Consider the following 16,468-nt stretch of genomic DNA (forward strand, 5'->3'; position numbering starts at 1 on the left):
AAAAAAAAAAAAAGGCAGAAATTGCATGAAGTTATTTTTATATCTTTGTAGCAATTATATGCTGCAAAGACATATAGGAAGATCTTGCAATGTGAGGCCCAGTAGGGACCACCAGGGCAGACTTCTGAATCTCTGCAGACTCTTGCTAATTGTGAATCAAATGTGCACTCATGCTAGGCAGACAGGCGAAGCAGTAGCTGGAAGAAAGGCAGGATGGATCTGCATTTCTCTTGAGAATTAGCTCTGAAACGTGCCTAAGGCCAAGACTGTAAGTAGCCAGAATTCCTGAAGAGTGCTAGGCAGCCAGTGTGCTCCTCCAAGAACCCTGAATGAGTTCCAAAAGTTTCCAGAACAGCAGAAGCCCTAGCAGTAATGACCCCGACTTGCCAAGACTCACAGCTTTCTTTTACAAGCACCACAGCTCATCTGTGTGTTTTATCCACTATGGGTACTGAAAATCATCCAGTTGAGCCAAGTAAATAGAGCATTTCTTTCAAAAATAAATAGGACAGGACTCCTGCCTTGACTTTATGGCTTGGTTTTTGATTGCTAAAAACTGCCTTTTCATCCCAAGCTGACAAAGGGATCCTGCCCTGCCTCACTCAGGGTGTGTTTGCATGGGCAGGTGCAGCTCCGTCCGAGCATGGCAGCTCCATGCACCCACCCAGCCATATCCAGGCTGGGATGCCCTGCTGCAAGAAGTCCTGCCTGCTAGAGCACCATATCGCATTGCTGCAGTCAAAAGGCTTCTGAAAAACATCCTGCACGTGGCCCTCAGCTCTGGTTGTCTGCGAGATTCACACCTGCCGGTTTGAGTCAGGCCTACCCCACCACAGCATTAGATTTACCAGATACTTCTGATTCCTCATCCTTGTCTTCCAAGCAGGCCCCTGGCTGTTGCTGGCACTTAGCTCTGTGTGTTGCCTCAGCACACTCTCCACTGCCAACATCACACTCTCCCCCGACTTGTCCTGGAGTCAGACTCCAGGGGACCAAGGGACCAAGGGGGCCAAGGCAAGTCCCGTTTTTCCAACATTGCACATTTGTCTGAGCTTCCTATTCCAGCATTTCTCTATTTAACATGTGAGAGAAGAATATAATTTAAATAATAATTCAGAAAAAAAAAAAAAAATGGAGAAGAAAGGGACTTCACCCCTATAACCTATGAGAATGCAGCTGCACACTTTCTACCCTTAAGTTTTCCACCATTATCTCCACTGGTTCATGTTCACCTCCACCTCTTCCTGCAGAGGTCCTAGTCTTGGCATGAATCCAAGCATCTTCTCGTCCGAGGTCTGGCATCATTTTCAGAGCATGGTGGGCAATAAAAGAGATGGAGAGGCTCAAGCATGCTCTCTGCATTATATTAACTGATGAAGCAGTGCCGGGGCGATAATGGAGGGAAACCACGATGGGGTGAAAGCCTGCAAGACCAAAGTAGGCTGCAAGCTCAGCCCAGTCTCCCATCAAACCCATGTGTTGCTCATGGGGATGTGGCACGTCACCAGAAGAGCACTTTGCCAGGAAGCCACAGTCACAAAGAGGTGATGGCACTTTATCAGCCTGGAAAGGGAAAGGCAAAGCATAAGCAATGGCAGCATCCCTTGAGCACTCAGGACACTTGCATCAGCTTGCAGAACAGTTTTACAAAACTCTGCATGCTCTCCTGACCTCATATTCAGACGAGTAGCTCAGCTGAACACGACAGTACTGCTCATGTTGGTTGAATTTCTATAATGAAGAATTGGCAGAATTCAGGAAACAGCACTTTCAGTCACACTGCAATGCCTAAATACATAATTCCGGTGCTTGGCTGGAAGTAGCCATCTCAGCTCATTCCTACCAGCTATCCTCACAGTGAGGTGGTTTCAAAGGATGGTTATTTTTTCAGAGTAGGGAAAACATGTAGCATTCATTGGAAATGCACCACCCTGCTGTCAGTATAAATTGCAGACTTCTTCAGGCTTTTGAAAGATGAGCTTCAGTGAATTGAACCAGGAGACCTGATGATTTTGCAGTCCTCAGATATCCTTTGTACTACTTTATCAGGAAGTGTTTCCCTCTTCCCTCTCCATCAGGACTGGTTTAGTGGCTTAAGCAGCAGTTCCTGAATTGGTGCAGTTCACAGCCCTGCATAATAAAGTACAAGCAGACCATGGGCTGCTTACCTTAATTGTCATATAGGAAACTGAACAGCTGTTGTTGCTGGATCACACTCAGCTCAGCTGCTGTTGCCACCTAGCAAAAATGTGATGGAGGTAACCAATGCCGCTAGGATGGTAGTCCAGCAGAACTTCTGAGTCAGACCCTAATCAATACATATTAGGGTTCCATTTCATCAGGATTTTAGGACTGTTGCCAGTCAGAGTCATGGCTGTAGAATCAACAGTTACATCAAACCCAGGTTCTTTGGCAAAAGAGTAGAAATTAAGAGGAAAGATGTGTTTATTGTTCCCCATCTCTCCCTTCTCCCTCCATCCCCCTCCTCCACATGATATCTATTGTGAATTAAATTACAATAAAAGCATGACTCTTCAGAGCTTAACCTAAAGAGCAAATGATTCTGTGAATTTCATTTAACTGTTCAAAACTCCATGGCTTATAGGCTCAGGAGAGCTGTGGTGTCTCCTCTTTGCTGTTTGCCCAATCACAGGATGAACGACAGCATATTTCACTGTGGCTCAAGATGTGAGCTAGGACTTTCCTTAAATCTCCTGGGAGTGATCTTTACAATTTCCAATGTAATCCTGGATTTTTCCCCTAAAAGCTAACTCAGGAGGGAAAAAGAAGTTTTTGTTCAGGTCATGTGTTTGCAGTGTCTCCTCAGTTCTTCCTGCCACTGGTTGAATAAAAGAGCTGTTCATCACTTCCCCTCCTTTTCCATCATACCCAGGAGCCATGTCAATTATTCAGGTACCTTGTCAGGAAGACAATGTATAGTAGCACTTTGGCATCTTATCTCAAAATATATCATTCAAAGGTAATCATTGGCAAAACACTATTTAGCTAGTGGCAACTTTCAAATATTGTGAAGTTTAAATTAATGGCAACAACAATGGGAAATTAAATTGTTTATTATTCTTGAGAGAGAAATCTGTGCACTTTTTATGCCTTGAAACTACTTTCTAATCTTATTATTTAAAAAATAATGACCCAGTCCTATTATTTTTCTTTTTTTTTTTTTTCTTGCCAACCTATCAAGCCTTAAGTATGTTGGTTTCAAAATGGTTTGAGCAAAAACTCATTAGAATTATATGCTCCATCTGCTTTTTCTCATTGGAAGCTTTATAAAATGCTCCTTCAAATAAATCAAAGATAACTGTGTGAAATACTGAAGTAATGTGCTTGTTTTGTTCTGTATTTTTTTTTTTTTTTCCCACTCTTTGCAGTTAAAAAGCGCCAAGGAATTAGCAGAAATCAATGGACATGATGAATCTCAAGCAAATGTAGGTACATTTATCTATGTGCAGATTTAGTACATGTATGTGTATGGTCTCAAATTTACTATGTATGTCTTAAAGCTGATAGAATGGCTGAATGTCTTGCAGATCAGGTTTGAAGTGTCTGGGGTTTTTTTTCTTGAAACCACAGGTTCAAATCCCAGCAAACTTCATTCGAGGTAGATAAATTGGGTTCCATGCAATTTACTTTGTAGGATTTATTTGGATGAGACTTTAACAACCAGTGTCCTACTTGCTCTATGTGGGTGTTAAAGATACCATGGAAACGACTGCAAAAGAAATGCTTTTCCTTAGTGTCCTGTCCAGGATTATTCAAGCTACAAAGTTATATCATTTGTCTCTGTGGCTGCCACCTTGCAGCTGGGCAAGACTGGCCATATTTTAGTTCTGAGTGAAGTGGTTCATATATGTGTATAATTTTGAAACAGTTAATATTTAAAAGAGGACTAAATTAATTCATTTAATCATTATTTTGTCAAAAACATGAAAGGAATCCTAAGGTCATGTTTTTTAAAACCTGCTGCCAAAAAACCCCATTTAATTTCTTCTGTTAATGATTGCCATCAAAACAGGAATTTCTATAAGGGAGGAAGAGGCAGAAAAAAAAAAAAAAAAAAAAAAAAAAGGAAAGTTTCCTGCTATGTTTATCATCCAAACCATGCAGTCTTGTGCTTTGTCCCAAACAGTTGAATATTAAAACTGATTATATACGATATCTCCCTCCTAGCCCAGTGAACTAGCAACAGTTTAAACACTAGTATATTTTAACATCTATTTTAGTCCATGTGTTGTCTAATGTCTCAGTCAGGAAAACAGTTTTATTTTGAACCTGAATGGAAGGCTCATATTTTGTGAACTGCTTTTTTTGATAAGGGAATGTTGTCCTTGTTTTTTTTTAATCCTTTCCTAAATCTCATTCATTGTGATCCGTTTCCGCAGTGAAGTCGATAGAGCCTCGTAGCTCTCAGCGTTTGGACAGGAGACATTCAATATTGTCTGATAGCTCCAACAAATCTTCAGCTGCAGTCTGTCTGCACAGCATCCCATTGCCCCTTTGAAAACCAAAAATACATTAATCCAATGATGAAATATTCACATATGCTAGCTAAAACCTAGTCATTGTACAATAGCTGGTTGCAGGTTTCCCAAAGGAAATCCTAGAGAAATATCTATATGTGAGTCTTAGAAACTCTCTAAAAGAACCTGCTTCCTCACCAAAAATGTGGATGAAACAATATTTTGCAGTATTGAAATGTGTTAAAGGGAAATTACCTGAAAGCTTTGAGTTGTACCATTTTGGCTCATATGTAACTGGATAAACAGAAGTGCATAAAAGTTTTATATTGATATAATATAAAGGTTGAAATAGTAAAGGAAACATTTCAATTGTGTACAGAGAGTGTTTCAGTACATCATTCCCAGATATCTAAAACAAAATATTTCAGAATCGTTAGTTAATAGTAATTATTTCCAAATGCGGTATTTTGATCCAGTCTGTAATTGTGCAAGTTCCTGAAATACCTGAATTTTCTATAGGATAGAAACTCTATTTTCTGCCCCTCTTTTCCATGAGCTCTTCCCCAGCTGATCTCATAGCAATACGTGACTCCTAAGAAAAGAAGTCAATACCTAGATTAATGGCAAAAAGGGAACCCAGATAGTTACAATTACTGAGTCACTGCTGCAGCCATGTTTGCAATAATACCTCCATGTAATCAGAGAAAGCACAGCAGTACAAAAGGAAATAGAGAAATAGAAGAAAAGAACCGATGTTAAAACATTTGCTGCGATAATGAACTTTGTAAAATGGAAGCTGAAGTACCTTTTACACAATTGTCATTTGTATCAAATATGTAGCACCCAGGTGCTGTGCCTTGCAGGTTGTCTCCACATATATTCTCAGCAGACACCGTGGGTTTTGCCCCTGGTCACTGTGCAAATCAGGGCTGATCAAAGAGAAGAAGGCTTGGTGGCTCCTACGTGGTTCTTAGTGAACGGTGATGCATATAATTGGATTAGGACATATTTGTTACAGATGACAGGTTGAATTCAGCAAATGAAATACCTCTGCATGCCGAGCAATAGTGGGAGGTGTTGGTAAGGAAAAATGGCAACGTATGCCTGTACACTGAACGCACAATCTTATCTTCACACTGTGGCATATTTAGATTACTTACTCCTCAGAAAATCAGGCTCCTGGAAAGGACAGAAGAAACTTTAGGCACAGTGCGTACACATCAAGAAAGCCCATACTGTAACCTTAAAGATTACTTTCTTCATTCAAGATTTCTCCTGATGGCACTAGTCTGCTTCATCTTTTACATTAGAAAATGGTGTTATTTAAAATAAAACATGGAAATATTTTTCTTAGGAAAAGCAGATACAGATGAAAATGTATACTTAGACCTATCCTGGTCTTCTACATACTTTCATAATGTAAGACCATTCTGAAAGGGAGACAAGGATCTGGATACCTTTGGAAAAACTTCCCTCCTGAAGTAATTTATAGGTGCCCAACCTACAAATTGACCTTCATTTTTTTTTTTTTTTTTTTTTTTCCTCTTGTTTTTGGAGGAAAATTAACTAAGTTGACTAAGAGTCTGGGGCAATTGCAATACTACATTTCCTGCATGTCAGTTCACACACATAACTGTGGGGGTGGAGTAGACCAAAATTTTAGTGTATTGCCAGTACATCTGTTATTTCCAGAAAGCAAAACCATCTTACAAGATTCTGTGCAGAGTCATAAGGGTGTTTCATGAGTGATTTGCCAGGTACATGCAGTAATATTTGTTATGGCTGTTGACATTTCTCAGCTATACTCTGTGTCAAGAAAGGCCAAATGTCGGGCTCAGGCAGTACACAAACCCCAAAATTCTGGCCTGATGTTAACAGAGACTTCAACAGCCAGCACTGCCAGAGGTGCTGTCACTGAATGCTCATTTCCATCAGTCCTATGCTTTGGAAGAGGTCAGTCCTTGCTTCTAATCTGACCCCTTTTTCATTTTCTCTTCAGTGCTGCACATAACGGTATTTCATTCACATCTCTGTCTTAACTGAAGTGAAAATAATGACCTATGGACAATCATAATTTCAGATATAATCCTTTGCAAGGATGTTTCCAGACTCCTGAGACCTGAATACTCCCAACATGAAAAAAAGAATCTTGCTTGGGAGCTGTGTTCGAGTAGAGACCATTTTGCAAACTGAAAATGCTAATCACATGTTTCGTGACTAACTCTACAAAGACAATTTATTCTTCTACCCTTTCTGTAAGTTCAGTGGCTTTCTGTGAAGCCTCTATTACGTAAATTAATTCTGTGTTTTGATCAAAGATCTCCTTTAGCTCACTGCCGAATTCTATAGATACTGCATGCCAATACAGTGAATACATTCCTGGTTTGGGGGTCAGAAGGTTAACATCCATGGTATCCCTCTACTATAAATGGAGTAAGGAAGATGGTTTTTATACACATCTCATTTTAGAATTACTAGTGTTCATACAGGAGTTTGTTGCTCTCCCTTGTCAGCTATCTGCCTTCCTTGGATGGCTGCTGTGAATAACTCCTACCCTTTGTAAAAGTGCTGCAAAATTGTAATCAAGAGTATTAGTTTGCCATATAGTTCAGACCAAAGAAAGACATGGGTAATGGTCACAGAAGCATTCTGAATGCTGATTACAATTTCATGGCAAGGTCCTGACATGGCTGAAGTCACTAAAGAAATTCCCATCAGGTTAAAAACTAAGAACTTTGCCAAAAGACTTTAGGGTTACCTCATTATCACCAAGACACAATAAAATTAATATATTTCAGAGAGTGAAACTGATTTCACCACAAGGGGTTTTTTGACTGGCTTTTGTTCTATTTGAGTTTCGTTGTTTGAACAAAGTACTGAGTTTGACTGCATTTGTCTGTCTGCCTTCAGTTAGTGTCTCCCACAGCTTGGACACAATGTTCTGTGGGTTTTTCTCCAGACATGAAATCAATATATTAAGTAGGGATGCATTTTTCCATTTGAATGCTTAAAGCTGTTGTCAGAGCATTTCTTGAGTTCAACCAAGCATCTTACATTTAATGTTGATTCTTCCTTTATTTTTTGTCTTTTGTATTTGCTTTTGAAGCAGTTTCTAGATGACCCCTGGCTGAGGAGGGGGGATAGATCACCGCACTTCTCACTTTATACTACACTGAAAGTGATTATATTCCTAACTACACCCTAGATTTCTCTTCTCATAGAGTAGGTTAATCACCGATGATCTTCATCAAAGGAAAGATGGTTTTTAAGTTAGACTTACTTTTGCAATAAGTCAGGCAAAGATTTAAAAAGCTACCCCCCTTCACCTTTTGGAAAAGTGTCTGTAATGCCATCAAACTCATCAGAGTTCACTTCACTCTGCAAAATTTTAATTTAGGCATCCAAAGGTATGGGCTGTGAATGTCTCATATTAGTGTATGTGTTAGTACACACATGCCATTTGGTGTGGCAGCTCCACTTCTTGTGGCACCACCATTATTGAGCCAGGTGAGATGGAAAGGGCCCTAGACACAGGGAGAGGAGTAGGAACTACAAGACTGCAAAATTGTCCCAGTAGTTTGGAAGTGTCATCTTTAGTGATGAAGTTGGTCATCTTTAGTGATGAAGATCCCAAGTGATTGCTGATTCTTCTGCTTCATTTCCTTTTGCGTGCAACAGTCATTTCCTGGTTATCTCACTCTTCAAAAGGCTTACTCTTCCCAGAACAGCACAGGCTTGCAATAAAAAATGTGTTCAATATGGCTTATATAAGAGCAATTTGAGTCTAAATTTATGGGCCAGAAAACCCCAGTGCAGGCTTTGCATGTCAGGAATTGTGTGTTTCTCTCCTGTCTGAGCTTCCCAGGTTTTTAAGTTGTGAACCTTTACCTCAGCAAACTGATGTTAGTCACTGAGTACCTTCCTTGGATGCCCCCCAATGAGGTCCTCTGGCCTTGCAGCAGGCATTTCTGGAGCCCATGGGTGTGATTGGGCACTGCAGAAACTGAGGTGATGACACCTGGGTGCTTTAGAGGATAAGGAAAGAGTCCTGGCAGCCTCTCCATACCCATGAGCTCAAGGCTGACATTCCCTGCAGGGAATGCCAGAAGCTGAGGTTTGTCTCTCTGACATACCTGAGAAGAAAAGAGTACGGGCTGCGGTCACCGTCCAGCCCCTTTTGTTGTGACTGCTCCGTTCTGCAAGTGTTTAAAGAGAGCAGTCAGGAATAATGGAGAGTGCAGGCATGAGGACAGCTCCCTGAGAAGAGGGAAGTGGGGTTTGGTTTCTCATCGCGGGTGTGTTGTGTCACTAGGAGAAGGTGGGAGGATCCTTACCCTGACTAGATTGGAGCCTTCAGGGGGGCTTTAGAGAGACACATTTATGTCTCTATTTAGGTTCTTCTGTCCTGGTGGGGCTGGGGGTAAGGGTGGTCGTGCGTCTTTCTACTCCCTACCTTTTCCATTCCAGACATTTATTTGTAGCCCTTCCATCACTCATTTCTTCTCATTTCCTTCAATTTAAAGCACATGGAGCATGATAGATTCAATCTATCTAGCTCTGACCGTTCGCAGATCAGCAGCTTTCCTACTTACTGGAACAGGCATGAGGAATGACCACCTCCTGAATTCAATACCATGAGGCCTGAAAAGTGACAGGAGCTTAACGGGCTGTTTAGGACGTTATCAAAGGGCCCACTCAGCCTTCAGAAGTTCTTTTACACTGGTAGATCAAATCTCCCTGAGTTCCCCCCTTTGCCACCACAGCCCCTGGTTTGCCATTTCAGAAGACAGCGAGAGTTTCATTAGCATGGTACAGATGTCTCTGCTGGCTAAATCACATTCTCTGAGATTCCAGCCATGATTGAACCCTACAGGGAACAAATAGGGAGCAGACCAACATATATTCTGACACAGAATGTGCTGCCTGAAGTGGATCTGGGCTGTAGCAATAACCCCTTTGTTAATGTGCAGCAAGAAATCACACCACTTCCCTTCTCCCCAATTAAGAGTGTCAGAGTGACTTGGCTTTTGATTGCAGTGAATTCTGATCTTCTGCGGGAGGAAAAAGAGAACTCTGAGGCACAATGATAAAACTCATTCAGCCACCCACTCAGCAAATCACAAAAGTTTTTTTTTTTTACTTTAAATTTCATATGAGCTCCAGAGGGAGAAAGATCTTCAATGCCCAGAGCTACCTGACATCTTAATAATATCTGATCATTATGTGAAGCCTTTCATCCCAAAGCATTTTCCCCCAGTATTTATACTGCACACGTATACAGGAGTCATCCTGTCATTTCTAGTGAGGAATAACATTCAGCCTTATACATATGCAGCTGTGTGCTTAACCCACACAGTGTGCAAGGCAGATTGGCTTGTCAGAGCACTCAGGCTCCCCCGCAACCACCTGAAGGATGATGGGCCACCTCTGCTTCAGCCACAAACCTGCTACTGCAGTCCTGGGGGTTGTACACCACATTCACTGCCTTCCAACTGGCTTTCAAGGAATAGACAGGAAAAAAGTGGCAGAAGTGAGAAAATAACTTCAATATTCTCAAGAGCCACTCTTCATAGAATAGTTTTCATTTGAAACGGCTTTAAAGATCATCTAGTTCCAATCCCCTGCCATGGGCAGAGACAGCTTTCACTAGATTAGATTGCTCAAAGCCCCATCCAGACTGGCCTGAAACACTTCCAGAAATGGGGCATCCACAGCTTCTCTGGGCAACATACTCCAGTGTCTCACCACCCTCACGGAATAATTTCTTCCTTGAATCTGATCTAAACTTGCCCTATCAGTGTAAAGCCATTTCTACTTGTCCTTTTCCAACATGGCCTTGTAAAAAGTCCCTCTCTAGCTCTCTCACAGCTCCCTTTAGATGTGGGAATATACTCTAAGTCTCTCCCTAGAATCTTCTCTTCTCCAGGCTGAACAGCCCCAGCTGTCCTGTCCTCAGTTATCTGAGTTATCCTCAGTCCTCTTATTATCTACACGACCCTCCTCTGACATTGCGACATGTTGGGAGTCCCAGAGCTGGATGTAGCACTGCAGGTGGGGTGTCACCAGAGCAGAGCAGAGCAGAGCAGAACAGAGCAGTGCAGAGCAGAAGAGCAGAATCCCCTCCCTCACCCTGCTGGCCACTCTTATTTTGATGCAGACTGGGGTACAATTGGCTTTCTGGGCAGCAAGTTCACATTGCTGGGTTGTGTGGAGCTTCTCATCAAACAGTATTCCCAAGTCCCTCTAAGTAACCTCAGAAAAAGTTTGACATCCTGATCAAGATCCACTCCAAAGGAATAAGAACTCCAAAGTGCTACTTTTTGCATATTCGGATGTGGAGATTCCTAAAGTTAATATCTTTCAAATACAAAACCACGAAGAAAACCATTCACTTTCATAGGACCTTTAAGGTTGGTTCCCCCTGCCTGTTACTTTTTACTTCAACAAAGTCATTTTCAAAACTTCTACAAGTCCCAGAAGGGAAACAAACTGCCTTTTTTTTCTCTCTCTCTCTTTAATTTTTCCTTTGGAAGTGCATCATTCTAGAGGAGATTGCAAGAGCGACATTTATGCTAAAGACCATTTTGAAGGTTTCTCACAAATTCTGAATCTCAAGTAAACATGAAGTGCCTCCTCCTACAATGACTTCAGCAGAGCTGGTGGGCAAGTGATGATTTCATTCAGCCAGCCATTGGTTTGCTGCAATTCCCTAAAACAAATTGTGCAAAATGACAATTACCTTTTATCTTGCAAAGCAACCACCTTCACATCATGTAAAACATCTGTGTTAAGGCATCAAGAACCTACACATAAATCCAGCTTTAGAAAATGAAGCAACCTGATCATACTTTTGAAAATGAGCATGAAGTAACTTTGCTATTAGTCATCTGTGTTTTGCATTTGTACATTCCCATAAAATAAATATGCTCAAATACAATGAAAAAAAAAAAAGAAAAAAAAAAAAAAAAAGAAGAGATAGTTTCAATGAGAAAAGCATTTTCAAATTATTGCTAGTTGCCTGAAACTCAGCAGGTGAAAGTTACAATAGTAAAAGCTTTATAATGAAAAAGTTGAAAGCATCTCTCTGGCAAATGGATCAGAAAAATAGGATGTCAAGAGCATCATAATACAGTTAATCTTCGCTTCTGAAAATGCTTCTATTATGTAGAATAAATCAGATAAACAAACCTTAGATCCATCTGTTTGAAGTTTTTCATTCTCAAGGTCTTACATTCACAGTTCCAATTTGTCTGCATTGCTGTTTGTATAATTTTAAAGCCAGATAATTTTTCAAGTTTTCAATTGTTTATTTGTTAATACCAGTGCACTCTTAAACTTACAATAACAGTAAATACTATATTAGTGTATTTTTAAAGTAAATTTCTATATGACTGTCCTTTAAAAGCAATTACAATGTGCTGTTTCTGGCAAAACCAACACTGGCTTCTTGCATAGAACAAAATAAGTTACCAAGTTTAGGCTTCATCTGAATGAAAAGATGAAACCTGGTGTTTATCACTTCTAATGATAGACTAGTCATATTCACCAGCAGTGCAGCATATGGCAAATATGTCCTTCTGCATCACTACATAGTTAGTAGAAGGAGAAGGTTCCTGTAAGACCCTGGAAAAAAAAAACACTGAAAAGCAAAGGCTATTTTAATGACTTTTTGACCTGGTGCTAACTCTAGCAGTGGCACAAGCTACTCATGAGAGCTCTGGGTTTGGGCAGAAGGCTGGATGCCTCATTCCTTGCCTTAATCTTTTCATATGTGATGCACCACTGCAAATTTTTACTGTAAACTGAGTTATCCCAGTACAAATAAAAAAGGCCAAGAAACCTCTCCGCATATAGACAGTGTGTCACAAGGCCATTTAACTTATTGCTAGCCACTTCTCTAAAATCAATTTGTAGGCTGTAAGGAGCCAGGACTGTGTAAAAATAAGTTTTCTAAGAAGCAGTTAATTCACCAGCACAAGATAATTCATTTGAAGCAACAAAAGAATGATATTAATCAAAATTATGAGCAATTTTCTAGTCAGAGTATTTTTAGAGGAGTAGTCAGCAGAGAGTCAGAAAGAGTCACTGAAGAGTACAGAATGAGAGAAGAGCTATGTAACACACATGATGTTTATTTAAATTAGGACAATTTAAAGTTACTTTTAGAGTTCAGACACTCAACCAAATTTTCACACATCACAACACAGTGTGTAGCCGAGGAAGGGGAACAAGTTCCATTAAAGAAAGAATTAAAGACATTTGGCCCAAACCAAGTATTACTGGTTTTGGGAGAAGCTGAATCCTGGCAGCCTGACAGAGATGAGGAGGTCATAGCTCGATGGAATCAACCTGCAGCTACACTGAGCGCATATTCCTCACAGGTGTGGGGAAGAACATGTATCTACAACACATGCATCACGAGTCCATCCATATACACATGGTGAGCCACACAGACCAACGCAAAGTCAGCATTCATAAACACAAACAGCACTGAGGTACACACACAGCCCTTTCTGGCTGGTCATGGTAAAGGTCCATCAGTGGGAAATCCATGTGCAGGCATGCACATATACACAGTGTGAATCCCTTCAGAAACTGGACTTTGACTCTCAGGCTGTCCCATTACTGGCTCCTCACACACACACACACAAGTCATTATCCATTCCCCAGGCTCCATGGTGTCCCTGCTTGGTGGCCTGGACCCCCAGGTCTCTCTAACTGCAGCATTCCAGGCTGCAGTGGCTCTCTGATTGCTGATCCCACTCCAGCTGCTCTGCTCAGATGCCCTCACAGCCCCCCCCATGCACACAGAACAGAGTCCCTCACCCAGGAAAAGAGAAATTAGTTTAATGGTTGTACATTGATCAGGGCCAGACATGGCCAGACAAATGCACTGATCAGAAGCCTGATTACATGCAACCACTCCCTTTTATCCCCTCCCAAACTGCCACGATCCCTCCCTTTTCCTGCTACTTCTTCCCCTGCTGGGGATGCTCAGCTAGGTTTTGTACGTAATGCTCTGCTCCTACATCCCATAACAAGTCCTGTATTCCTATAGGCAATGACCCCTCAGCCTCTAGGCTGTTTCAGTGAGGTGGACTGATGTTCACTGTGTCATGTTCAACCCCTGGGGTTGTTAGTTTCCTGTGACAGCCCTGGGTCAGGGGACTCTGCTTTCTATGATTAGGTTATCACACTTTGCCAGTCTGCAGTGGTACCTCTGTACTCCTTTGTGCTTGTGGAAATAAGAGTTGAATCACAAGTATCACAAGGGTGGAGCAAGTGATGGTGGTTGGAAAATCCCTTTTGCAGGGGACGGAGGCACCCCTGTGTTTATACGGGTGCAGGACTGGGATGTTGCAGAGAAACTGCTGAGCCATTGGATTGCTACCCTTCTGCTGCACATCCACGTGCCCTGCCACTGCAGCTGATCCTGCTCTGAGCAGAAGGTTGGACTAGAGGTCTCCCAAGGTCACCTGCCTGATTTTGTGATGCTGTGATCATCTGAGTCACAATCACTGCCTGCGAGTGTACTCATACGTTGCCACATTTGCAAGGAAATTTGATTTAAGTTAAATTTAAATAAGCTCTTTCACTGTCGCTTAGTTCAACTTGGATTGAATAATTTTGAATTCACTGTGGATAAGAACAAAGACAAGGACAGTAGCCCATTCTCAACTGAAAACCATGCTAAGCTGTCAGGAGTTGTCCCGTACCTCAACCTTGCATGTCCCCATAAATTTAAGATGCCTGACTTGATGTGCATTTGAAGCATTGCAAGACTTCCATTCACTTGATTGGTTATTGAATTATGCTCCACTCAGGTTAAAACTGCAAGATTAAATTTTCAGATGTTGTTCTGAAGTACATCTAAAGAAAGACTAGCAAAGCAAACCCACCTATACCATACTATAGGACGTTGACAGACAAATGCAAATAAATTAAATACAAGTGGTTCTTCATGCTGCAGACCAGTTTCTACTCAAGTCTGCACTCAAACCTGCCTCATCCTCAAAAAGCAGTTTGGGCAAACTCACCTGAAGTCCAAGCCCAGTTCTGTGTGCTCAGAGCAGGCACACATATGCCTTTCAATACCTTAGAGGCTGTGGATTTGGTATCCATCGTGCATGGCTCTTCTATCAGAATTTTAAAATTACCTTTTATTTCCAAGCTTACAGCATCTCTCTGGTCTGCTGTTAACAGCCTGCAAGATTTTTTGCTTATGTTTTAGATATATGTTTTTTTCTCCTCCTACTCATTTTCTCTCATAAATCCCCTGGCTGATGAGAAAGTGTGGTATATCCCTTACATCTAACAACATTCAGCAGTTGCTCTGTTTCTCCTGCTGTGACAAACATCAAGTCTTTCCTTTTTCTGCCAGTGTTTTAATGCCTCAGACGATAGGCTTTTTACATATAATAAAAATGCAAAGTTTTCCAGAGGCTGGTAGGTTTATGGGATTTTTACTGGGCCTTTCAGAAGACACATTATTTTTACCCCCTCACCACACCATCCTTCAGAATTCCATAAACTACAACAAAGAAAATGAGGTCTTTGAAGACAGTATGCAAGCAGTCATCATTCCCCGTAGATTCAAAGATAATTATCAAATAATTGGATTACCCAGAGAGTGAAGGGAATGTTTCATCTCTTTGAATGCTATTGCATCCTGAGCACGTCAGGTATCTTCAATGTCACGTTCATTAAATCCTATATGCTACCTTTCAAAGCAGAGTCCTGAACAACAGATTGTATAGAACTGCACTCTGGCCGGGCAACAGCTACTGCTCCAGGTAGGGCAGCTACTGTGCAAGCCCTGTTCAACTCTTGCTTAGTGTTTATGAAGAATATCAAGTCCTTACTCCCCCCATTTTTAGGGATGCTGGCTAGCGTATATTTTCAGGCAAGAACAAATATTTTATATTGCTTTTTTTGTCCTACTTCAAGACTGACCTGAAAAAGATTAATGCTATCTAGATTGAAAACTTTTTATTTAATATCTTACTTTCCCATAGGGAAAAAAAAAAAAAAACAAAAAAAGGAGAGAAAGATCCAAGTCATCCAGCCTAAATATCAGGAGCTTTCTGATCTGCTAGAGCCCTAGAGTGCAGAGCTAGCCTTTTGTTCTTACAGGATCTGTGACTATCTTCTGTAGAATATCACCACATCTCTTCTACTCTTCAGGAGCTCTGTCTTTCTCTGGCAAGTGTATTTCTCTCAAGAATCACTCACTCATTTGCTGTGTCTCCAGTGTTAGACCCAGCTGCTCTTTGGACAGTGAGACCAGGCAGCTTTTTGAACAATATATTTGCCTGGGCCTCTTTCAAAAGAATCCAAGATACTTGAGTGAATGATGAAAACAAAATTTCTCTTCCACCTTACAGCCAGGCTTTATACATCCATGTGCAAAACTGCTGTGTATGACTCTCCACAGCTATCACCACTGTGTCAACAGTGGTGGCAGAGATCTGCTTTTGGAAATTATTACTCCATGGGATAAAATTGTTATTTGCTGTCCTCTGCTTCATCTAGCAATGCAAGTTTTCCAGAAAGACTCTCTGCCTGTTTCTCCCTTCCTGGTTCAAATTCTGGGAGCCCTGAATCAAAATGGCTGGTCTCAAGGGATATCTGCAGAACCATAGGGATTTCAATCCCATGGGGAAAATTCATGTCTTTTCATCACCTGCTGATGGATTAAAGTATCATTTGCAAGAAAAAGCTCTAGACTGGCAATGGTGAGAGCATCACACAGAATGGTTGCAATCATACTGAGCAGCTCTGGAGCTTTCGTCATCAAATTGGTTCTCCTTCTTTTCCAATACCTGACATAATCCATGAAAAATAAATAGGACCAGGTCCTGAATGATCTCCAGGTGTGATTGAACCTGGATTAAGCCTTTCACACACTGTGTTTAGCTGTCGCAAGGTCATTTCTAATAAGTACCGGTTTGCACATGCTCAGCTGTGTTCTTGTCCTTTAATGCAGTAAC

The 16,468-nt window shown here is 41.2% G+C and overlaps 1 protein-coding gene across 11 annotated transcripts in view; it reads left to right on the forward strand.

Annotated features, from left to right (window-relative positions):
• ENOX1 (ecto-NOX disulfide-thiol exchanger 1) overlaps positions 1-16,468 on the forward strand; it is a 357,513-nt gene that overhangs the window by 330,663 nt on the left and 10,382 nt on the right. For 10 of the 11 annotated variants that reach the window (XM_040055201.2, XM_058419293.1, XM_058419295.1 and 7 more), the window contains one exon: positions 3,390-3,446. The exons of the other annotated variant lie outside the window; for it this stretch is intronic. In XM_040055201.2, coding sequence (XP_039911135.1) covers positions 3,390-3,446 — 57 coding nt within the window. The remainder of the gene's footprint in view (positions 1-3,389; positions 3,447-16,468) is intronic. 11 annotated transcript variants of the gene reach the window in all.

This window comes from Hirundo rustica, chromosome 2, assembly GCF_015227805.2.
Source record: "Hirundo rustica isolate bHirRus1 chromosome 2, bHirRus1.pri.v3, whole genome shotgun sequence".
Lineage (NCBI taxonomy): Eukaryota > Metazoa > Chordata > Aves > Passeriformes > Hirundinidae > Hirundo > Hirundo rustica.